General features: G+C 50.1%; 1 protein-coding gene and 1 long non-coding RNA gene across 2 annotated transcripts in view; both read left to right on the top strand.

Annotated features, from left to right (window-relative positions):
• Window positions 1-6,606, top strand: LOC134421940 (uncharacterized). The gene is made up of 2 exons (XR_010028701.1): window positions 1-3,813; window positions 6,451-6,606. It is a non-coding gene; the product is annotated as an uncharacterized LOC134421940 (long non-coding RNA).
• Window positions 6,607-8,841: 2,235 nt separating this feature from the next.
• Window positions 8,842-24,044, top strand: part of HPSE2 (heparanase 2 (inactive)) — a 104,350-nt gene continuing 89,147 nt past the window's right edge. The window contains exons 1-3 of the mRNA XM_063163420.1: window positions 8,842-9,165; window positions 10,168-10,325; window positions 21,786-21,947. Coding sequence (XP_063019490.1) covers window positions 8,906-9,165; window positions 10,168-10,325; window positions 21,786-21,947 — 580 coding nt within the window. The 5' untranslated portion in view covers window positions 8,842-8,905. The remainder of the gene's footprint in view (window positions 9,166-10,167; window positions 10,326-21,785; window positions 21,948-24,044) is intronic.

Raw genomic sequence — 24,044 nt, 5'->3', positions numbered from 1 at the left:
GAAAAAAAATCGCGGACAGTAACTGTGTAAAGCTGAAGAGGTGGTTAGGTTAGTCGCATTTTGTATCTTCCAGAGCCACAGCAACGTTGATTTTGATGCTGGATTTTCTCTTCCAAACGCTTTTCCCTTTAGTATGAAAATCCCAGTCTCGAGGAGCTGGATCTCTAGGCTACTCTTTGCTGGCTTTTCATCCTTTGCCCCCAAATAGGCAGCAGATGTTGCTTGTTAGATTGCTAACTACCGGCGCTGCTTGCGTGCCTGCAGGCAGAGCTACTGTATGCTTGCAGAGAGTTTCCTTCTGCACTGGAGGCACTGTCTGGTTCAGGGCATTGCTAGCCTCGTGTTATACTAATGTACAATATCATGGTTGCTCTGACATGCCTCAATGGCAGCAAAATCACCTGGGTGTTAGGGCTAGGCAGTGACCTGCAGGCTGAGAGTGTGTTTGGTCTTGAGGGGACTGCAAAGCCATAGTGGTAGTGGCTATACCCAGAAAAAGGTGTGGCCAGAGAGGGGAAAAACTCAGAAGGGAAATAATGCTCAGTTTAAGGTAGAGCCCCTCTGGTCCTGCAGTATCAAACACCATCTGTTGCTATGAGCTCCATCTCGATCAGGACATAGTTGTGTTCTTGCCAGATGTTAGCTTACATGTGCTACATGTAAAAGTAAACTGGTGTGAAAGCTGTGGTCAGATGTGCTTTCAGTAGGATTTGCCCTGCATAAGTGACGACGTGCTAGCCAGCCTCTTGCTGAGAGGATGCACTCCAGAAGTTGCAGGTGTGTGGTTGGAGTGTGTTCAATGAGTCAAGATAGGAAATATCTTCCAAAGCTCCAAATAAGACAAAACAAACTCAGCTTTAGCACATGCTCAATTGATTGAGTCTTTGGCAAAGTATGACATGAATTTGCAGTGTTCTCACTGAGGCCTGTCCTGGCTGTGTCCTACCTGCTGAGTCCTTCAGCAAGCACAGCATAGCTGTCCTTCTTATGCTGAATCCTGCTTCTTTTACTGTTCTTCCCAAACTCTTCAGTTAGGAATGACAACCTGATTCCCACTCATGAGCACTGTTCAGGTTCTGCTGTACACTGTATCTGCCACCACTGAGATCCCTCTTGTGTCACAGCCCGCAATATCCACAAACCTGCCCATGGTGACTTCTCTAGTCACGGCTGTCCTCTTCCAGCTCTGGCTGTTCAGGTCCAGACAGGACCTGGAGGAAGGGGGAAGCTGGACATGGGGAGTTTCCTAAAGTCGTTTTGCATCACCTTAAGGTCTGAAATAGGAGTCTGGCAGGCTGTGGGTTGCAATTCACTTCCTTCCTGGTTGATGGGAGCCCAGGGGCTCTGCTGTCCGCTGGTCCTTTAGAAAAGGGCCAGGAGCCACCAGGGACTCCTAGTGGGGATAGAAATGTTAGCAATCCAAATCGTGATGGGAAACAGAAGGAGTAAAAAAAAAAAAAAAAAAGCAAACCAGATTTTTTTTCTCCCCCGAAAGCAGGAGGAAATCTAGCAAGGACAAGGCTGGCTTCTCCTGGAACATGTGTGCAGTCTGCTTGTCACTAATGCTCTGTAGCCAGCTTAGAGAAGATGCTTTGCCTAAGTAAGTGAAATAAGCACTGTGATGTGGGATATATGATAACTTCAGAAGCAGAAGGAATAAGACCCCAGGCAAGAGAGCTTCAAACAATGTCTTTTTTTTCCTCTCCTTTTTCCATCTCTAAGTCTGTAGTGTTCAATTAACCCTTTTTCTCTATCCTGGCCATGATGGCTGCAGCTTTGCAAGGCTTCACCCAGCCTCCTGGATGATGATGTGTTAAGCACTTGGTTTGTGATAACCAGTTTTCTCCTGAAATGATACCAAAAGTCTGCTGTTTTGATTTAAACTGTTTTCCAAGCATTTTGGTTAGTAACAAAAGACAGTCCATTCCAAGAGAATCTAGCTTGAGGAAGCCATGAAATTTAATTCATCTTTGCAACTTAAATATTTAATCAGTGACATATGGTAATAGTAAATACAAGGGGAAATGTCATTGTTTCAGTCAAATTTCTGCATTCAGTCAAAACCTAATAGTTGTAACATCAAACTGTATTTTCCATTGAACAGGAAATAAAGCATCATTTTTTCAAAGAAAATAGACATGCAATTGCATGCCTATTATATTGCTTATATAGCTTTATTTTTAGCTTTCTCAACTGTTGCTGTTCTAAAGGACCAACAGAAGGGGAACTGTGGAGGGAGAGAATACAAGGCAATACCCAGTTGTCCGTGGTAGAAAGGACAAAGATGTCTGTGCTGTGAATAAATGCACCTTCCCTACAGGGCAATAAGGTTCTGTGCCTGGGTTAGGGACTCTGCACCTCACCCTCACTTCTGCTGACATGCCAGCCCTTAAGCAATGCTGAGGTGAGGATGAGTTCTTGGAAAGGCTCTGGAATTTATGCAGAAAGAACATTGCTTTTTCTGAGCAATGGAAGCAGAGTATTTCTTTTAAAGTCCATCTGGCATCAGCCTGAGACTCCTCCCTCCATGAGTACAGGTCACTGATGTACTGCTGGCCTTTCCCCCTCATTCAGTGGTGCTCTCTCCTGAGATTCTGAATTTTGTGGTTCCTTATGGGCATTTAACTTTATTTCTACTTCATCCATTTGTCTGTTTTTCAGGCATGACCCATAGTTTTCTCCTCTTACTGTCTACCCTTGAGTTTCATGTGCTGCTTCTGATTTCTCTAATGCACACCAACAGTTTACAGCTTTGACATGGCTGATTTGTCTGTCTTTGTCTGTAGCAGGGCCATGCTCAGGTGTCTGGATACAGCTGGTGACAGAGAGCTTATTTGCCCTATGCAAATAAATACACAGCAGACAGGGGTTTACAATTTTATCATTACCTGAAATATTCCAATTCTTTTCTGTCTCTCTCACCCCAGCAGCTTCTCTGATTTGAGAGCATTTTGGCTGCTGTTCCTTCCCCTGAGCTCCATCTCCTCGTTGATTTCTGCACACAGTTCCTTCCTCTTTTTCATAATTGACTCGTTTGCTCCTCCAGCCTTGCACTTCATCCATCTTCTGACTTCCCCTCTCTGATCTAATTCTCATGTCCGCTTCCTCCATTTTTTTCTGCTGGAATGTAAAGCATCCCTCCAGAAAAATAGAAGGTCTCTGTCAACTTTTACCATCCCCCTCATATTCCCTCTCCCTTCACCTCTATCATCTCCCCCAGATGGTGGGACAAATACTCGCTTGCATTCATTCTCAGGCTTGTAAAATTGGCATATTCACTTCTCTTTCTTTTTCACGTGATAATGTGAAACAGGAATAATTCTACACATTTCTCTGCTGCCCAGGGCTGGGCTCAATCTGAAGGAAAAGTTTTCCAAGGCTATTGTGGTCTTCAGGGCACTGCTGAGCTCCAGTCTCTCTGTGGTGTTCTCACTCTATCTCTTTGACTGTGACAAATTGCTGCTGTATTTGCTGCTTCTCAAGATATGAAAGACAAAAGTGAAATCAGACCTGGCCATTGATGAGTACAGAGAAGTTAATGGAGCCAAAGAGCATTCTCTGTCCAAGGGCATTGTTGTGCACTAAAATGTTCTCAGTCATTATGTGGATTTTTTTCTGCTTGCAGAAGAGGTACTTGGGCAAAGGGGATTTCTGTGTGCTGAGATGGCAGCTGGTTTGAACCCCAGAGCAATTCCTACAGCTGTATGGAAATTGTGCATCTCAGTCTTTCAAGGACTGTTGGGACTGCAACACTTTGGGATTTCACAAGTTCTCTCTACGGACAAATCTGCAGGACCAGACTATCCTGAGCTGGTAAGAGAATTTTTGAGACCATGCATCAGAAGTCAAATAAACTAAAACAATAAGGCAGATAAGGGAAGCAATAAATGCTGTTTATTCCAACAGAGTACATGGTATCTAACTTTTCACAGAACTGGAAATTAAATTACAAAACTGAAAAAAAAACTAAAAACAATTATTATTGATTGGTAGCTACCTAAAACTCTGTTTCATCCTCCCATTTTCATTCTGTGGTGTTCCACGGAACCAGTGCTTTTTGCCCCTGTCCCCCCACCTTTTTTTTTTACAGGTTTCTTCATTACACATGTAGTGAGTACAGAATGACTCTCAAAGAAATGTGCTCTATTTTCCTATAGCTAGATTTGGAAATACCAGTTTGTGCTCCTTTTGCGCTGGCAAAAATGCAAAGACAACATTGCCAACTGTGCTTTTCCTGACCAGGCTGATGGCTTTGATGGATGCCTTGCCTTTGGCATGTATGGAGGGAGGAAGCTCTCTCAGTGGGCTTGCTTTCCTCCTGCTGTGCCTGAGCTCCCTAACCAGCCAGTCCTTCTCGCCCAGACAGAGGGATTTGCTCTTTGCACAACTTCCCAGATCACCTACATTAAAGAGCAATATGTGGATGCTGTACTAAATCAAGCAACTGTCCTCTGTCTGTTTGATCAGGTTAGACATGATACATAAACAGGCTAGAAAATGGTTTCAGCAGTGGAGCCCAGGCTGTGACACCCACCTTGAGGCACTGGCAGTTTTAGGAGGTTACATTCCAGACGTTAAGGCTCTTGGGGTGAAAATGATGGACACTGCTTTGCAGAAAGAGCAAAAAGCACAGTAAAAAGAATCTGCCATGCAATTGTATGCTCTGATGATCACAGCTTTACCACATTCACTGGTCTTGCTCTCCTAAGGAATTGTCATACCATTCTACAGGGCAGAAGCTTAAGAACTTGAAAAGTAAGTGTATTTTTTGTGAAGTATGGATAACTCTTAATTTTCACTTGCTGAATTTTCTCCTTGCTGGCTTCTTTTAGAGCATCCATAACTCAGATTTACTTGACAGCACTAAAGAAACAGACATGGTTGATATCTTGGGAATCAAAGACATGATGATTTTTTTTTTTAAAGGCTGTCTAGCCTGTTTTATCCTTCCCAGCCTAATGGAGGTTTGTTTGGTACAGGACATCCTCTGATGATAATAACTTTCATCATTTATGAGCAAAGTTTATTCTTTAGTGAACTAAAAATGTTCCTCCTAAGGAGATTTCCCTCATTTTCTTTTGGGCCAATTTGTATAGCCTGAGATCTGAGTTTAGATTTCCGTTGTGCTTTTTCTTCTCTTTTTTCTTTCTTTTTTTCTTTTTTTTTTTTTTTTTTTTTCCATCTGAAGAGGTTTCCTCTGTTGAAAACCTTCAACAACTGCTCAGACCATTTACAAGAAGCACTTTCACAGGCAGTAGCTCTACAAAAGAGAGGAAAAATCGAAGTAACTACCTATAATAATGAAGTTAAATGCAGTTTTAAGTGTTTGTGAACTGCAACTGACTGAAAGGGTGCCAAATATTTTGCAAATATATACAAAAAGACAGGCCCCTGCTCTAATCAGCTTGTAAATTAAAAGAAAAGTACATTGGCAAGAGCAGAAGAGATGATATGACATGCTTTAAATAGTTTATAGGGAGCTGGAGAATTGTTGTTTATTTGGTGATGTTGGGAAAATATTTAATGTGTTTTGGTTAAGCTGTTTATAGAAATGCTTCTCCACCCCCAGTTTTCTTTTCCAATGACTGTTTTGGAGATTGAAACCAGCAAGTTTAGAGTAGATGGAAAACGGAGAAACCCATTTCGAAATTGACAAAACCGCGAGTAAATCTTTATAGATACTTTTTATGTGAGTCAGGCTTTCGAAAGTAATTATGGTAATGTAAGAAAGGATCATCGCTTCGCCGCCGCTGCGGACGGCCAGCTAGGTTCGCAGCTGGTGTAAATTGAGATAGCTCCTATCTGGTGTGCCTGCCTGGGGAGGGGGCGGCCCTGGCCCCTCTCTTTGGGTTCCGGGGCCGTCCCGGAGCGGCGGCGGCTCCCGGCACCGGCGGCGCTGGAGGCTCCCCGCGCTTCGCTGCTGCCCCGGCGCTCGCAGATAACCGGGGAGTTTTTAACGTTTAAATGTTTTCTATAGCAAGCCTACAATTTATTGAAAAACAGGCCAACAAACAAAAAAGCCCGAACCACTGTAATTTTAGATTTAACTTGCAGCTGCTGGGGTAAGATGCAAAGTGGGGTGCAATTGCATTTCTGAGAGCATAGGATTGGGGTAAGCTCCCGGTGTTGGTTTGGAAAGCTCAGATAGGTAAATAAATATTTCCTTTACCGTCGTCTTCCCAGAATCTGGAAGGTGACTCCGGCATTTGGGGTTTTTTGCCTCTTTCCCTGCTTTTAATGTTGTTGGTGATATCTCCACAGATAAGTGACTTCAGTGCATCCGGAGTTTGCATTCAAAGCAGAGACTAATTGTGGGGGACTTTTCGGAATAAACACATTTCTCTGTCGAAGTAATGTGTTTGTAAGGAAAAAAAAAAGATATAAAAAGGAGGTTAAAGTGGATAATTTGTTTAGTTTTTGTTTGTAGCTTTTTTTCCCCTTTTACTACAGAGCACTCTGGAATTTCGTTTGAAAATAGAACCATCCTTGGAGGGAGGCACGGTACAAAATTTTGGCCTGCAATCACAACAAATACCCCTGAAGCCTTGTCCTCATCCTCTGTAAGCATAGAAAAAATTATTTAAAAATAACGAGATAATTTTGAAACCCGTGTTCCTCATTTGGAGATGACCCAAAAAACTTCACAGCTTCTGAAGCAGAGGCTTTAGGTCCTGGGTCAATTTTAAATGCTATTGCAAACCTCGGCAGAAATGTTTGCAGCCGAACACAAATTTCCAGGCTTAAATTGCCTTCTTCCTGTGCCGGGATGCCAGGGCTTTGCACAGCTGAAATTGCACAGCTCTTTTCCCCGGATCCTCTTACTTATTCCAGCGCTCAGAGCCCGCTGCCCCGGGCACCCTTTTGCTGCTCTGGGTCAGCCTGCGCTCGGCAGCCTCTGCCCAGGCCGGCTGGAGCCCTGCTCCCGTCTCCGCTTTGGCGGGATGGTTTCGCGGCAGATCCCACTCCGTGTGTTCCCTGCTCGCCCCCAGCAGAGCCAGAGGTATGTTTCATCTTTCCCCACGCGTTACCACCGCGGCTCCGTGCCGCCGCAGCCGCTGCCCGAGTGAGCCGGGGCTGGCAGGGGTGGCTGCCCCTCTTCTCTTGGGGCGTTTCAAGGGCAGAGAGACGGGGAGTGGAGATTTCCGCCGGAGACAGCGCTGTCCGCGGGCTTCACCGGGGCCAGGCCGAGTGCTTCCCCCTCTGCGGGGCTCCGCCGAGCGCACCGAGCTCTGGGACTGGCCGCCGGCTCACCGGGCCCTGGCTGGGGCGGTCGGGGGCGCAGGTAGCGCCGCACGGACACCGGGAGAAGCTGGAGAGGGTTCCCAGGGGCGGGCAGCCCTGCCGGGACAGCGGGCTGCCCGTGCGCTCGGGGTGCCCCTGATCCGGCTGCCCGAGCAGCCCCGCCGGCTTCCCCGAGGGCGGCTGGCGGGTCCCCGGGGCTCGGCCCCGCTTGCGGTGAGATTTACGGCTCGATGCAGAAGCCGCGCTGCTGCCCGCAGCCCCGGCAGCTCCCGGAGGGTGTCCGCAGGTGGGTGCCGGCTCCCCCGCCGTGCCGGGGCCCTCACCAGCAGATGGTGCTGCGGCCGCCCCGTCCCCGGGGCTGCGGGGCCCCGACGGACCGCACCTGGCCCGCCACAGCCCTCCCGCCGTCCGCCCTCCGTCCCGCATGGCCTGGGCGACGCGGGAACCGGGGCGGGCCAGGGCGGCCGAGAGCCCAGGGACGGGCGCGTTTCGTGTCCCAGAGGCAGCAGACTGCTTGTGGGAGTTCGGGGCTTGCCCGGGGGGCGGCTGCTGACGGACAGAATGTCCGATTCGGGTGGACATTCCTTGAGGCTCCCAGGATCGTCGGCAGCCGCCACCGATCCCTGGCCCGGTGCCACGACCCTGTGCCCAAAGCTGGCAACCGCAGCCGCCTGCACTTCTGCAGTGCGCCGAGCCTGGTTCGTCCTGCCCCGGTCCGTCCTGGAGGCAGCGACGGCCCCAGCACGGGGGTCCTGGTCGGTGACATCAAACCGTGCTGTCCTTTCCGCCCCCGATACGGAGGTTTCCACAGCAGGCACTGCTGCTGCCGCCCCTCTCCCTGCCGCTGGTCGGACACCGATGGGCTCGGAGGCAGGCGGGAAAAGGCGACCGGCGGCTCGATTCCCCGTGCCCCGGTTCCCCGCAGTGCCCGATGGCCCTCGTGTGGGGATCGGCCCGGTGCTTCGGGCAGGGCGCACCGAGGGGCCGCTCCCGGGCTCCGGGGTGCTGGCGGCCCCCAGCCCCGCCGCGCCCGTCGGAGCCCCCAGCGCTCAGCCCCGAGGGCCTCGCCCAGCGTCGCGGGTCCCGGCGCAGTGTGGAGCTAACTCTTCCCTCAGGTAGCATTTAGGTTTTTTCCGGGGTGATTACCGCCCCCCCATCCGCCCCTCCCCAACCAGGGCCGTCCTCGCTGCCTTACCGGCTCTGTCGTTCCTACAGCCGGCGACCATCTCGGACCGTGCTGGCCGGCCCCCAGGCGCCGGTCCCATCCCGAGCTCTCCGGTGTCTCGGTGTCCCGACTCCGTCCCGGTTTTGCGTGGTGCGGGAGCGAAAACGTCCGCCGGAGCCGGCGCAAAGCGAAAGCTCGGGGCTGGCGGGGTTGCGGCAGGGCGGCGGGCCCCGAGCCGAGGGGGTTAAACCAGGAGCCTCCCCTTACCTTCAAAAAGTTAAAAATGTCTGGAGCCTGCATCTCTTAAAGGGGCGGTGCTGGCTGCAAGGAGTCTTGGCACCGGCTGCGAGAAAGGCTGGTCAGGGGCGTGAGTTCCCCTCCACCAACACCAAAACATTGCAAAAAAAGGCAGAGCGCCCCACACTTTAGATAAGGACAATTAGCCACCAGCGAGCCCCTGCAGACAGCGAGTTAATTAGGGGTTTCCTGCTCTCCGGCATGCCCTGTCCCAGCTCCTGCCCCCCAGGGCTCTTAGCCCTGATGGCACCTGGGCTGGCCCTCATGGCCACCTTCTCGCTGCCTTCCCAGGCTGGGGACAGGAGAGCACTGCCGGTGGAGAAACCTCCAGGTGTGAAGGGAAGAACTCTCATTCTCCTTGATGTCAACACCAAGAGCCCTGTCAGGATAATCAGTGAGAATTTCCTCTCCCTGCAGCTGGACCCCTCCATCATTCATGATGGCTGGCTCGATTTCTTAAGGTAAGGCAGGAGCCCCCCGGCGCCCTCCCCACGCCGCCCGCGGGGCGCCCCGGCGGCCCCGCCGCCCAGCCCTGCCGGGCTCCGCGCTGCTGGCGGCGCTTGTTGTGACGGAGGGAGCGAGGCCATGGTTTCCATTAAGATGCACATGTTTGCAATGGAGAAAGCATTTCGGAGACTTATCAGTTATGACTGCAAAAATGTCGTGCTCCCCTCGCTCCAGCAACCGCTCCTCTGTGCAAAAAAGCACAACACGGGGCCGAGGCAGCACAGGGGGATAAAAAAAAATCAAAATGGAACAAAAAATAGCAGCAGGAACGGGGCCGCCTGCCGAGCCGAGCCTTCCCCGGGTCCCGACGGGCAGAGAGCGGGTGTCGGCCAGGTCTTCCGAGCCCTCCGCTCCCCGGACTTCCAGCCCTGCGCAGGGGGCAGAGCCAGGCTGCAGCTACGCTGGGTTCCACCGGCGGTGCGGAGCGGCCGTGGCCTGGAGGCGCTGGGACGGCCAGAGAGCCTTCTCCCTGCTGGGTAAGTCGGGGAGGGAGAGCGGGTCTCCTCCGCATGCCCGCTCCGAGGGTCCTTTCGGCAGCCGGGGAAGGAGCAGGGCGAGGATGCGGGAAAGCGCGAGAGAAGCGGAGCCGGGACGGTTCCCGCTCTTCTCCCCTCCCCGCTCCTCTCCCCTCCCGGCGGCTCGGCCCGCGGCACGGTCCCGCGTGGCGCTGAGCGCCTCTCCCTCCTGGACGCCGCTGCACTTGTCCGGAGGGCGCCGGCAGGACGGGGGGGAGCCGGGCCCGCCGGCCTCAGGGCCGCCACCGGCGGGCGGGGCGGCTCCCGCTCCAGGGCCGCGCCGCTCGGCCCGCGCAGAGCCCTCAGCCGCTGGTACCGCTCGCACTGCCCCGGGCGGGGCAGCGGCGGGTCCTCGAGCCCCGTGGTCCCCGGTCGCTGGCGGTATTGGGGAAGCGAGGGCCCGGCCCGCGGCTTCCTCAGCCCTCTCTCTCCTCTCCCCAGCTCCCGGCGGCTGGTGACCCTGGCGCGGGGCCTGGCCCCCGCCTTCCTGCGCTTCGCGGGGAAGAGGACGGACTTTTTGCAGTTCCACAACGTGAAGAATCCGGCCAAGAGCCGCGGCGGGCCCGGCCCCGACTACTACCTCAAGAACTACGAGGACGGTGAGCCCCGGGGCCGTGGCGGGGGCGGGCGCTGCAGCGGAGGGCTGCGGGAGCCGGGCGGTCCCGCTCCGCCTGCCCCGCTCTCCCCGCGCCCGGCGGGGCCGTGTCGCTCCCGGGCACGGTGCCGCCGGGCACCGGGCAGGGGAGGATTCCCGCTCCCTTTCTTTCCCGAGGGAGGGGAGCCGAGGAGCTCGGCGGAGCTCGCTGGCCCCATTGCCGGGGGATTCGGCGGGTGTCGGCCCCCGGGAACAAAAGACCAGCACTGGGCAGCGGGACTTTTCGTATTCCCCCGCCCCTCCGCGTCCTCTGCCTCCCTTTGCCCCCGAGCCCCGGCAGGCAGCGCCGGCCGCAGGGGAGGCTTTGCCGCGGCTCCGGGCGGGGCCGGGCACCGGAGCCGGGATGCCCCGTGCCGCGCTTCTCTTTGCCGCGGCTCTCGGAGCCCTGCCTTTCCTCACGGAGCTCGCCGCTGTGCGCCTTTCTGTGCCCGCCGCAGCCCCCGGGGCTCCCCGCGGTCCCTCTGGGCTCGGTGACCGTCGGCCCCTGCCTGCTGGTGCCCGGTCGGGGCTGCTCCCCCTCCGAACCTCTCGGCCGTCCGAACTCTCTCCAAAGTCACCGCCTGGCCCCCGCCTTCCCGCTGTTCCCCTCTTCCCCGTCTGCCCTTCTCCCCATCGGACCTCTGTACACAAAAGGCTTTCACCTTTCGCGGCCCATAATTCACACAAAGAAACTGAGTAGAAAGTTTAGGGTCATATCTCCGTCCTAAGGCATTTCTATTAAGAAGCTGAATACGATGTCCACATGCAAGAATTCATTGATTTTTCTCTCTTGCTTAGTTTGTTTCTTTTTTTAAAGAAACAAGCTTCCCCCCCCCCCTTACACAACGACTTACAAAAATTAGCTTTAGATTTTTCCATAAGAAATTTTGAAGGCAAATTAATGCCAGACAGATCCCACTGGGCAGGTCTGGAACAGAGGAAATTTTGCAGAGATCTAGTCAGCAGCAGTCCTGAATGGAAAAAGCAGATGCATTTGCCAGTCTTCTGATGGCTCTCACTCCTGCTGTTTCCCTACATAACATCTCTGAGATGAATGTCCTTCTATTCCCACACGCAGGCAGGTGGGTAAGTTTTTCTGCTCCATCTTTCACTTGCTCTCCTAGCTGGGGCAATCCCGATGTTATTCATTGTTTTTCTTCTTGTAACAAATCTCAGTGGAAGGGTTTGTTGTAAGCTTCGCCTGCTGAGATGCACTTCAGGAAAAAATGCTGACCAAACTTGCCTCAGACACCTTGTACAGTAGGAATTAAGTGTCATGCATAAAATTGTGGATGGGACTCATACAAAACATTTGTAAGAATAAATTTTCCCACCTTCCATATTTCAACAACTTGCAGGAGAGAACTTATACTTACTTATTAAATGTCTTCACAACAGCTTTCATGTTAAGGAAGGAATGAAATATTTTGGCTTTTTTTTTCAGTTTTCCTCATGGCAATAAAATTGAAATGTAGCAGCCTTCAAAATGAAGCTTTTCATAGAAGTTGTAACCACAGGTCTTAACTTTTCATCACTTAAATATGGAACAGGACCATTGTGAATGTGCGTGAAGGAAGGGGAAGACACATGTGGTGTGTATCAAGCATTGGTGTAAATCAGAAAGGTGTGGTAAAAGGGATTTCCTGCCTGGAAGCAAAGCTCTTGTATTTGTTCTTAAGATCTGTGTGCAAACTCCAGGGTCAGGGAGTTTCACCCTATTTGGAAAAGGGCTAGAGTTGCTAGTAGCTCACATCCTTTTGTGCTGAGGCTGCACTAAGTACTTCACTAGAGGGATCCAGTTCTCCAAAATGAAATCCTGATGCCACCACAGCTCTTTGCCCTGCTGTCTGGGTATGAGCAGCCACCTTCTCCATTTGGAGCCCTGGCTCCGTTTTTGTTCCCTCATCTGTGGCTCACCCAGGACCTGCTTGGAATCAGGACATGCAGTTTGCTCCTGCTGCTGAGGAATTACAGCTTCTACAGACAGTACAGAGAACTGATGGCAATCAGCACCTGAGTATGGGGGAAGCCAGCAAGCATCCTGCTAGTACCCTTCCTTCTCCCCAGTCTGTCTGGGGTGGTTGGAGTTGTTTTCCATGTCCACGGGCTTTTACATGTCCAGTACCTATTCTCTGAAATTTCTTATAATGGCATGGGGGTGGGGAAGATGCTGGGCAGCTTGATTAGTTAAAAAAGTCAGCAAACATTTAACAGAGAAATCGGTGAATTTTAAAGCCTTATGCAGCACCCTAGTGATTTTTAGGGATGTGATAAGTGACTGTTTGGTTGTTTTGTGCTTTGTGTGTTTGTCGTTTTGCCACTTGTGCCTGTGGGTGCACACAGACTCCAGACCTGTGCCCACAGTCTGGGCTCTCTTTGCAGCCCCCACGGCTGCTCCCATGCCGTGTGTTCAGAGGGGGAGTGAAGGGCACTTGTTTTGTTCCTCTGGGCTGCAGCAGCTCACAGAGAGCAGGGCTGAGAGGTAAAGGGCACGTGTGCAAGATCACTCAGAGAACTGCAGTTACAAGTGAGTGACTGTGAGTGGTGTTCACATCCCAGGCAGCTGCACCCCACTGTGTGCTCGCAGCCCACACCCGTGTGGCCCTCTCAGGCATTCAGATGGATGGCAGCACCAGGACTGCTTTGTGTCATCCTTCATGGACCCTGGGACCATGCTTGCTAGAGTTGGAATGAATCTCTGGACAGGGATCTTCATCCTGTAAACCCCCTCTGCCCCCCTGGTGCTCTTCAGACCAGGGTATTTCTCGCTGTTCCCTTCCATGTTTTTTCTGTCTCTGTTGTGCCTTCCTGACTATCAGACCTCCTCAGGGATTCACCTTACTCTTCCCCTGCACTTAAAATTGTATTTGATTCCCTTTCAAATTATCCCAACTGTGCACACCTCCACCTTCTGGAAATTGCTTTTACCTTGGACAGCCTTTGGGTTCACCAACCCATTTTTTCCCACTTCTTTCTTTCACAGAGAATGTGGGTACTCTCTGAGGGTAGTAGTAGTTGCTTTCATCTCGTATCTAAAATGTACTTTGTTTTCTTGAAATAAGGTGTCTGCTTTAGGTTCCAGGGTAACTCATTTCTTATTCAGATTATTCCTGGAAACACAGACCTGGAAGTATTGTGTGTTACCAGGGGTGAATGATAGCTTTCCTTTGTATGCGTGAACAGCCTCACCCCAGTCTAAACTGGTCATGTTTGGGCAGCAAGGGTAACAAAGTGATGCATGCTCTGTTACTGCCTGGGATGCCCATGAAGAGGGTGCACCTGGCAATTTACTGCAGCATAGTGTACAAAACTGGCACAGCAATTTCATCACTTGCTGGCAGATTTGTCAGTACCTGAGAGGGCAGCTCCTAAAAGTGGATGCCTATGGTAGATGCTCTTGGTGAGCTACTGGGTGTGCAGTCTCTGTTATGGTAGCATGGCTCTAGGTACCTCCTGGACTTTGCTAAACATTAGGTAATCTAATGTGCTACATTAACTCCCCACCGATGTTGCACACCTGGTGGCTTCCATCTCATGCAGCCCCAACTTTGGATGGTGAGTCCTGGAGCCCACCCTGTTTGGATAAGGCATTGGCCAGCCTGAGGTTTGCTAGAAACAGAAACCTAGTTTGATGTATGTCAGGCTCTGTGGCACCAGGAGGTGGGGCTGTGCCAGAGACTTTTTGACATTTTATGATCAAGAGGTGTAACATTTTTAGCCTGAGAGACTTTTCCCTCCCTTAAATGGTATTTCTCTGCATGTGCCCTGCTGAGTTCGTTTTTCTTCCCCAGCGGTGCTCAGCGTTGTGTTTTGTTATCTGGAGATGTGTTTCTCTGCACATGTCTGAGTCCAGGGCAGGTACCAAGATGAAAGGTTTCATGCTCAGTTTATGTAGTAGGCCTGCTTCTCCTTTTGCTGTTGGGTTTCCTAACAAGCAATCTGTTCAGCCTGTCCTTTCAACTGCCTCACATGTGCCAGGGACCAGTTGGATCTGAGGAATGGGACAACAGCAAACACTGGTCTCCAGGAAAACAGGCTTGAGCAGCTCCTCTTCGGAGCAAAGACATGGATTTTTGTTGGTACAAAACCTTTCCTGAAGCTGAATTTGTTAAAACTTGTCTTGCTTGCTGTCCTGGAGCCTGGTGTTGGTGTGTTACATGTGTGTGGAGTCCTGGTCTTGTTTCAGCAAGAGGGGCTGCAGGTGCTGTCTCAGTGCCTGATCCCTCAGTGCTTCCCATTTTGGAAGCTCCTTGCTGGTGCTCCAGTATGAGTTTAGTGGGCTAATGTGCAGCCTCCTCATCTGCAGGGTGATCCCCAACTGCCTCTCACCCCAAAGCCACAGAGCCAGCTTTGGACAGCCTGGGTGGAGCTTCCCTCTGGGCAAATGTGCTGTCAGGGATGAGAAAGCAGAAAAAGAGGAGTTACTCACAGATGGAGTTTTCAAAGATGTGCTGGCCCAAATGCACAGCTTCTCACTCCTGCACCCCAGCCTTGTGGAGACTTTTGTAGCCTTCTCATGGCTGAGAAGAGACCAAAGGACACTTTGTGTGTCCCTGCATGGGCCATGGGAGGGAGAGGGGAAGGGCACTACATTTGCATGCTATAGGTAGTGCATCAAAGAAGTTTCTGAGCTGAAGTGTGTATGGACAACACATTTCAAAAATACTCTTTTAATTGCTGTTAAGTTGCTTCCTTCTATTTTATCACCTTTTATATTATTATTTTTTTTAAGGCAATACCATTTGGAAAAAAGTCCAATTAAACAAAGAAAATTACAAAGACATGTTTCTTAAGCCTTCCATACTAGTCAGGGGATTTGGCAGTATAGTGTGGGAAATTTCACATCATGCTGTGTAAGGCTGGCATTCTGTGTATTCTTTCAGTGTTGCATCCATTCCTTCAGGCATCCTCAGGTACCCAGCACTGCATCTAAGCCTCAAAATTCATCTGGCTACAGGAACATTTTCACCCTTGCTCAGTCCATACTGCACAAGTGTCCTTTAGGATGCCATGCTGTTAGAACATGCCTGAGTGGAAAGGAAGATAATAATGATCCAAGAATATGTTAAATGACCTGAGGATTCTTTATGTGCTTACACAGGGGCTGGAGCTGTCCCTAGCTAGGGCTGCTGTTCCCACCCTCCTGCCCCTTCTGGCGTATTCCTCTCCTTCTTCCCTGCCTGGAGCCTGAGTTTGTGTGGTGTGGTGAATTAGTTCAGGGATCTCAGCTGACCAAAACTTGATGGTGGAGATGTGATTGCACTTCAGCTTGCTCAGCTGCCAGATTGACCAGTGCTGTGTGAGCAGGCAGAGGCGTAGAGGACAGTGCTGGCAAAGGAAAGCCTGCATTGAAGGCGGATGGAACTGCAGCAGTCTCAGTCTTGGTCAGATTAAATCCTTCAAATCTATGTCCTGAAGGCAGGAAATCTCACCTCTTGTTTGTTTGCCATCAGAAGGGCTGGTCCCCATGCTTTCTTTATGATCTGTGCACTGTTCTGCTGCTTCCCTTGTGCTGGCTCTGGCACATTTCTGATCCTCTGCTGAGCCAGCAGAAAATTATTTCGAGTTAAAAAAAAAAAGGCAACACCTTTACTGTGAATTTATTGATTTAGGATTATGAGGATGATCATGGGGTATTAATATACCTGAGGCAGAGAAAGGGAATGTTGTTGCCATGTGTCTGGGAGTGTCCCTTTGGCTCTGTCAGCTCATAAAACTGCACTATATGTTTCTGAATGGAGAACCATCCTGTTGTCCTGGTAAAAACAAACAAACGAATTTTCCTTTATTCAAGGAATCATCTTCTGTTTCTGGTTACCCAGGGCCCCTTTTCTGTCTGCTTTGTGTCCCTCAACAGTTTAGACATCTGTCCTTTCAGAGCTTGAAGAGGAAATAGTTGTTTTTTTTACCCTCTGAGTGTTTCAAACACAGCCTCTTAGAGAGGGCTGTAGCATTTCAGGCACAGCAAGAGCTCAATCCCCAAGATGGGAAGATCCTCTGATGTCCTTTGGACTTCTGGGATTTGCCAGACCTGGGACTGCTCTGTGCCTCAGCCTCCTGCTCCCAAGTTCCCAGGCACCAGAACTGCAGGCAAGGACCTACAACCTGCTCTGCCTCTCTAAGGAGTCACAGGGCTGAGCTGTTTCCTTAGAAATTAAAAATAAAAAAACCCAGGTTGTAGAAATCACATTACACAAAGTAAGGGAGCCTGAGCAGGAGATACTTCCAACTTGCCTGTTTCTCTCCACTTTTTCTTTTTAAAATAAAAACTGTTCTGCTATAATCATGCATGAAAAGAGCTTTAATAACTGCAGGAAATGGTGCAATCAAAGAATTAACTTCTGATTTGTTAGCTATTTGCTTGTGTATTGGCGAGATAAAAAGATTTTTATCTGTGGTTATGTATTTAATTGTTTATAAAAAGTATCCTAAATTCTATTTTTAAATTGCATTTTTTGTTAGTTTCACAGTTCTTTCCATGCTGCATCTACTTTGTGTGAATTAAAAGTGATTCATGAAAAATTACATGCACAGGGAAAGATGTGACTTTTTGTACAACTATCCATTCTAAATTAGCAGTTGGCATTCAGGGAAAACGTTCTGAATTTCTTATGGATTGGTCTCTGAATACATTTAGGTAAGTAAAAAATGGATCTAATGATAGGGATATTAGAAAATAATTGGAAACAATCACTGGGAGCATTCTTATGCTATAAGTAAGCTAGGTGCTGACACACTAATCAGTGTAAAGGATATATATGTGAGGGGTAGGATGATGAAAGTGATCAAAGTCATATCTTTCAGTCATAGAGATTTTTCATCTTGGAAAAAATGACAGAGATTGTGACAAATGCCATGAGCTTGGTGTCACACAGAGAAGACAATTTGGGAATGATTATTTCCTTGTTTTCATGACACAAGAAATAGGGAGCATCCAGTGGAATTATTACATGTAAAATGAACAAATATGACTTTTTTTAATATAGTGGGAAATAACTTCTGGAACTCATTGTCAGGGAATTTTTCCCAGCTAAAATAAAGGAATGATACTAATGTGTCAAAAATTTGCCCATTAAAGACAGACATGATGAGGATGCAGTTTGTGGCTTGAGAAATCTTCTGTCTTTCTAAAAAAAAGTTGTGTTCCCAATTTCGCAATCACTGGGCATTTTATAATAATTCCAGCAGACAAACCTGTTTTTAAAAGTTTTTAAAATTTGTTAATTTAAAAAGTAGGTATTTTACAAGTTTAGCAATGTGAAAATCGTAAGACTTGTGCCTGGTCACTCATTAAACATCTATTTAATTTTGGTACTAACAAAATTTTCTAATATTCCACTTTCTAGAAAAAGCGTTCAGGTTTTGTTAGAATGAAATTGAGGGGGTTTTTCCCCTTTTGAATTCACTTTTCAAGACTGGAAATCTGAAGCAAACAGTCCCCTGAGGAGGATGGCTAAACTCAGCTTGCTCTGGTGCCATGGCTGTGGTGACTCTTGCTTTTGCTGGAGCGGTGGTCGCTGTGGGTAATGCTCACTTTCACACACGGACACAGAGAGATGAGTTGCTTCTCCTCTTTACCCTTCTGTCACACCTCCCTCTGGCAATAACCACATCCCTCTGCCCTGTCCTTCCTCCTCCCATCTTCCAGGTGCTCAGCTGCTGCAGTCTGTGTCTGCTCCATGACTCCAGCAGCTCCTGGAATGGAATTGCATGTGGGCAGATGGTTGGCATGAGCCATGGGAATGTCACCTCCACACGGGCCACAGTGACAGTGTGTAAATTCTCGGCTAGAGAAGCTCGTTCATTCTGTGCAAGGGAAGCCCGGCTCTGGCTGGGAGTGTCTCTGCGTCCTGTGCGCCATCCTCGGGGACTCTCAGCTTGGAACTTCTCTGCCCTGTGGGAAATGGTTACTGAACCCCCTGGTGCAGGTGACTCACAGAAAGGGACTGGCAGAGCTGAACTACTCCTGGGATGTCCGGGAAAGAGCATCGCTGCGATTGTGCCACTCCTCAAGGGTGTTTTCTAACTTGTTCTTCAACATTTCCTTGGTAGTTTCGGTGACCTCCTCGGGCGGTGCGCACGAAATCGCAGGAAATATCCCGAGGCGGGCCGGGGATGTGTACGGGCACTCGGGGCAGAGCAGCCTCAGGAGCAGCGTCCCGCGGCCGGGCCCCGCAGCTGCCGAGGGGGGGGTCCCGCTCCGGCGGGCTGTGAGCGGCGCGGGGCCCGGGGCCGGCCCGAGGCGGGCGCTCCGGGGCCGGGATGGCGGTCGGCGCGGGCCGGCAGCCGCAGCTCACCTGGCCGCCACACGGGTGTGCTCCCGCCATTCCTTCCGCTCGGCGCGGCCGGGCCCGGCTCCGCGCTGCTGCCGCCGCCGCGGGGCCTGCGCCCGCCGGCCCGAGCGCCGCGCCCGCCGGGGCCCGGCCGTGCGGCCGCGGGGCAGCCTGAGCTGGCCAGGGTACTGACCCGGCCCGCCCGGGGCACGGCTCCGGCCGGCCGGCCTTGGAAAACATTCGGCATCCTCTGGGGCTCTCACATCTGGAGTTCTTCTTTCGCACTCCTGGCAGGAGCTGCTCGGTCCCGTGCTCTGCTGAGCAGTTTATCGGGGCTTTTTTTTTTGTCTTCTTGTTTTTTTTTTTCTTTTTTTCCCGCGAGTCTCAGGAAGGCAGCGAGTGCCCTTCTCCTGCCCACTCGGAGCTGCCCTGCCCGAAGCCTCCGGGGTACCGTCCTCCTTCTTGGCTTCCGTGCATCTGTCTTTTTTTCTGTCTCTTCCTTTTAAGATTTGAAAGCTGTGAACTCCTTACTGTCCATGTCCCTCGAGTTTTTCTTGCTGAGAATTCCCCTGGGCCTTCAGGAGCCGTGGTCTGCCACCCGTGCTCCCTCAGTGCTGCTGGTTCAGCAGAGTGCTGCAGAGGGGCCTTTGCCTCCTCCCCTGCACTGAGCACAGCCCGGTGGAGTAGGAAGGACGAGGCACTGAGGGAATGTGCCGGACATCTGCCCACAGTTTAAGCTGGAGTTATAATGACTGTGGGGTCCACCTCCATCTTTAGGTCTTGGGCAAGTTTCTTGGGTCCCTCATCAGTCTGAGAAGACAGGACCTTGCATGTCTTGTCTCTGTTTCCTAAGTGTCTGCAGTGGCAGATCTCAGTACCCCATGAAGGTAACTGTCAGAGTGCTCTGAACTTCTGTGCCCTGCATACCTTCCCCACACTCTTCCAGAGATCTGTTTGCATGTGATTTGACATCCTGGTGGTAATCCCTGTCACAGCAGCTTTATCAAAACACAGCTCCTGCTCTTCATTCCTGGGCCTGCCCTCTGTCCCCAGGCCCTGCTGACAGTGCATGCAGAGCCATCCCTGTGGTCTCCAAAGATGGATGTCACATAGGACCCACTGCCATGGTCTCCTGCACCCTCCAAGGTGACCTGACCCTGGTCCTGGGCCAGTGGATCTTCCACATGGGGTCCACATTTGCCCTGGTTTGGGTTTTAGAAGTCATCCATTCCTTTTAGGAAACAAATTTGTTTTGACCCAGCCTGGACACCCTTACAGCAGTTTAAAGAGAATTGCAGACAGCATGTTGACCATCTAAAACCTGTCTGCCTCTCAGTCTTCTCCTCCTTCGGGGCCTCGTTGATGTGTTTGTCTTCATTTTTCCTTGGGATTGGGAGATGTACAACTCTTGCCTTCAGTTCTGTAGGAAGGGAAATCCATCACCCAGGGAGGTCATGGGCTCTAGGTTACTCCAGCAATGGTAGCAATAGTCTTTCTCGTGTGGTACAGATGTTGGGTTGTGTTTTCTCAGTCTTCAGTTTCCAAATATTTCACACAACAGGAGTTCAGGATTTTATCATTCATTAACTGGGCAAAGGTTGGATAGCCCCAAGTCTCACTCAGTGCCTACCCAAGAGAATGTGCACTAAAGCACACAGGTGAGGGTCCATGCTCATTAGCAGCAGAGGAGCATTAGTCCTTCCTCTTGCTCCATCTCACTGATGCCCTTGTGCTGGGTGTGGAAATATTGAACCATATTTTCATGGTATCTGGATGCTGCCCAGTATCCACTCCTGAGTATGCTAGCTGTGGGTGGAGGGGAGAACTCACATGACTAACTACAGACCATGGGTACTTTAATGACATTGACATTCTGAGCAGTCTGTTTCAGACAGCCTTTAGAGAAGCTCTACTCATCCCAAACTACACAGAAAAGGGGTAGAATACAGCCTGGACAAAAATGTGTTGTGACTCCAGGATGAGGCTCAGAGACAGGAAGATAATGTGGCTTCCAATCCTCCACCACGTTTGGAGGCAGTTCTCTGCCAGCCCAAGATACAGCAGAGCTTTGAACCTAAGTTTGCTGAACCTGAGAAACAGGAGCATGACTTTTGGAAGCAACTTTGGTGTTTCTCAATGTGTGTAACAATAAAGGAGCTGGACTGTGTGTGTGGAGTAAGGTGTGACTCTCTTCTGACAACAAGCTTCTTCAGCAGCTTCTAGCTAGATGGGAACTGAACCAAGCAAAGATCAGCCTTGTGAGGCAAAGTGTCTTTATGCAATGTGGTGGAAGAATTCCAGCTTCAATCATTGCTTATCAGAGCTGGCCGCCTGAGGTTTTGTAAGAAATAGACAGCATCTGGTGCCTGTGGATCTGAACATGTTACAGAGTTTGTTAAACTCATAAGGCACCTAGCAAGGACTAGTTTGCACCACTCACCTTCTGCTTAGACTGCCAGATCTTACTTGATGTTTGTTCTGCCTTGCTACTCCATCATTCCCTTTCCCCAGCAGGTGAGTGGTTCTAGGGTAGGGACTATAATATTCTTGTCTCACAATTATGACTTAGAAAATGCTTGTATGAAGAGAAAACAGTTGTTGGATAATCCTTCTGCCTCCTGAATGTCAGGCCTTAGAAGGATACAGACACTTGTTCAGAGTCATAAGCCATGCTGACCTGTGATAGCTGCAGTGAGGATAAACAAGGTGAGAACAAGCCTTCTTCATCACCTCTTTGACAGGCAAGGTTAAGTGGAAGCCAGGGGTTACTGGAATGGGATTTAATATTTTCTCATTATTTAGTGTCAAATACACATGTTAACAGGGTCGTAATATAAATGTTGGGAGATTTTGCACTCTCCTACAAGGGAAGGGTCAGCATTGTAAGAGACCAACAGCAAGGCAGGTGAAGGATGGAAGGGTCTGGACGTTCTGTGAGCATATAACTTGAGCTTTGTGTGGGAGAAAAGGAGACTTGGGCTGGGGAGGGTCATTTGATAGGTGGATCCAGGGGGTTTGGATCCCTTTGTTGGGTTGCTCTTGCCGAGTGATGATTGTGTGACTGTCATATGGGCTGGAGCTGATCCAGGCATCTGGCGAAAATGAAAGCTGAGGTTTGGCCATCTCCCTCTTTTCTTTCCCTTTTGCTGTAGACATTGTTCGCAGCGACATTGCCCTGGATAAGCAGAAAGGCTGTAAGATCGCCCAGCATCCTGACATAATGTTGGAGCTACAGAGGGAAAAGGCAGCTCAGATGCACTTGGTTTTGTTAAAGGAGCAGTTTTCAAACACATACAGCAACCTCACACTAACAGGTAAGGCTGCAAGACCAGCTCTGGAGCCAGGAGCTGGGTCTGGTTCTTGCTAACTCACAGGTGTGTTAAAACCCTCGGGTTCCTCACCTCTGTATGAATCGGCATCTCTCTGGCTGCCTCTGTTTCCTACCAGGGTTACTGGGTATTGGGAGGGAAAGGACCAGCAGGAACTGGAGGTGGACTCATAAGGCCTCTGCAGCTGGCACCTATGCAAACACTCCAGATTTGGTGCCCCTGAACAGAACATTTTCTACAGTCTGACCTAAGCAGAATACCACGGCATGTGAAGTGCTGGAGAAATCTCCCTGCTAACTGTTCACGTCGATGGGGCTGCAGCAATTACTAAATTTGGAGTCCTTTAAGCTGCAGCTGATTTTTTTTCTTTCCAGAGCATGCACTTTGTGTGAACCCAGTAAATATTAAAGAGCAGATATGAAGGGATAATGGCCTAGACAGAGATGAGAGGATACTCTTTTTCTGGCAACTGTTTGTATTATCCAGGGAATAGAATCTCGATGGAGGAGACTGCCACATTTTGGATACACATTTAATGGTGCTTGTAAAGGACTGATGTCTTCAGGCAGTGAGTGGGCAGAAGGATGGTATCCCAGCAGCCAAGAGGGTCCTCTCATATCTCTTCTCATTATCACTACAGCTGGATGAGCCACAGACGATGGGAAGGAGGAAGAGACTAATAAATCAAATGACATCCCCTTTTCCTCTTGATAAGTCCCTTTCTTGTGAAAGACAGGAAGGCATCTTATTTTTACAGGAGAGAGGGCCCTGTGCTCTGTCTGGGGAGGAGATGGCAAAACCCATGGTGGCCCTCCCCTGCTGCTGGGCTGGGAGAGGCAAATCAGTCCTGCACAACCTCCCCCACTCTGCTGCCACCCCTGTTTCAGTGCCCAGCCCCTGCCCTGAAGCTCAGCAGTGAGCTCTGCCTCTCCTGGGGACATCAGCTGTGCTGGAGCTCTCGGGGACCCCACGGAGGTGGGATGGTGACACCAGCGCTGTTGAAAGGCTCAGCCCAGGGGGTCACTGGATATCGGGGCCCTGTAGCTGAGTCGCATCGTTCCTGAAGGCCCAGCATTTAAATGGGATCATCAGAGCCGTTTCTCATTCTCTGTAACGTAATCCACTTGGCTGTTTATTCCCAGTACAACTGCTGGAATCAACATTGTCAGCTTTTCCCCTGACAACTTGCTTACTTTCCACTAAACAAACTTCCCTCAAGAAGTGAAGCTGCTCTCCCCTATCCTCCTTCCCTTGCTGCTTCAAAAGCTCTCTGGCATTGCTCACATTTTTTACAGAACCTGCAGAGCAGAGGTGCTACCTGGTTATCAGCTTAGCTCTTAGCCTTTCCAAGTGTGTTTACAGGATAGTTCAGAAGGTTTTAGTTCTAACTCTCCAGGGTGGAGAGAGCAATTTCACCAGAATATTACCCAAAGAACTATTTTAATGTTCTTTAACTCCCTTTGAATGTGAGCAGAACAACTTCATAATTGTTATGAAGTTTAATCTTTTATTTCATAGACATAGTCTGAGAACATGGTCTCTAGACAGCTAAGCATAATATTTAACTGGAACTCTACTAACTTGTGTAAATATTTCCCTTCTCTGTGATGGATCTGGTGTTTGGGGTGGGTAAAGGGGGTTGTACATCTGTTGCAGAAGGACATTTCTTACCTTCAAAATTCAATCAGACAGAGTTTGCTTGAGGACTTCTTTTTGTTCTGCACAGTGGGTTTGTACAGTGCTATAGGGAGTGTCCAGGTCATGAGGCAAGGTGCAGGAGTAAGAATGCAAATGTGGTTTAGGGAGTCCCTAGTGAAGGACTTGAGTTTGCAGGGATGGAGTATCCATGAGAACAGGGTTTCCCCCACGGAGTATCCATGGGATCCTTGAGAACAGGATTTCCCCCAGGGAAGTATTGAGGAGTCACTTGGCCTCATGCAGTGCACATGCTGCGGATGACCTCCAATGTCCAGCCCAGACTGGAGCAATATTGAACCCCACACCTCTGGGTGAGAGGGCCCCTACTACTGCTAGTTCTTCAATTGTACCCAGAAAATGTAAATGGACTATCTTGCCTAAGTC

This window comes from Melospiza melodia, chromosome 9, assembly GCF_035770615.1.
Source record: "Melospiza melodia melodia isolate bMelMel2 chromosome 9, bMelMel2.pri, whole genome shotgun sequence".
NCBI lineage: Eukaryota > Metazoa > Chordata > Aves > Passeriformes > Passerellidae > Melospiza > Melospiza melodia.
The sequence above is the reverse complement of the archived record's forward strand: the minus strand, read 5'-3'. Positions and strand labels throughout refer to the sequence as shown.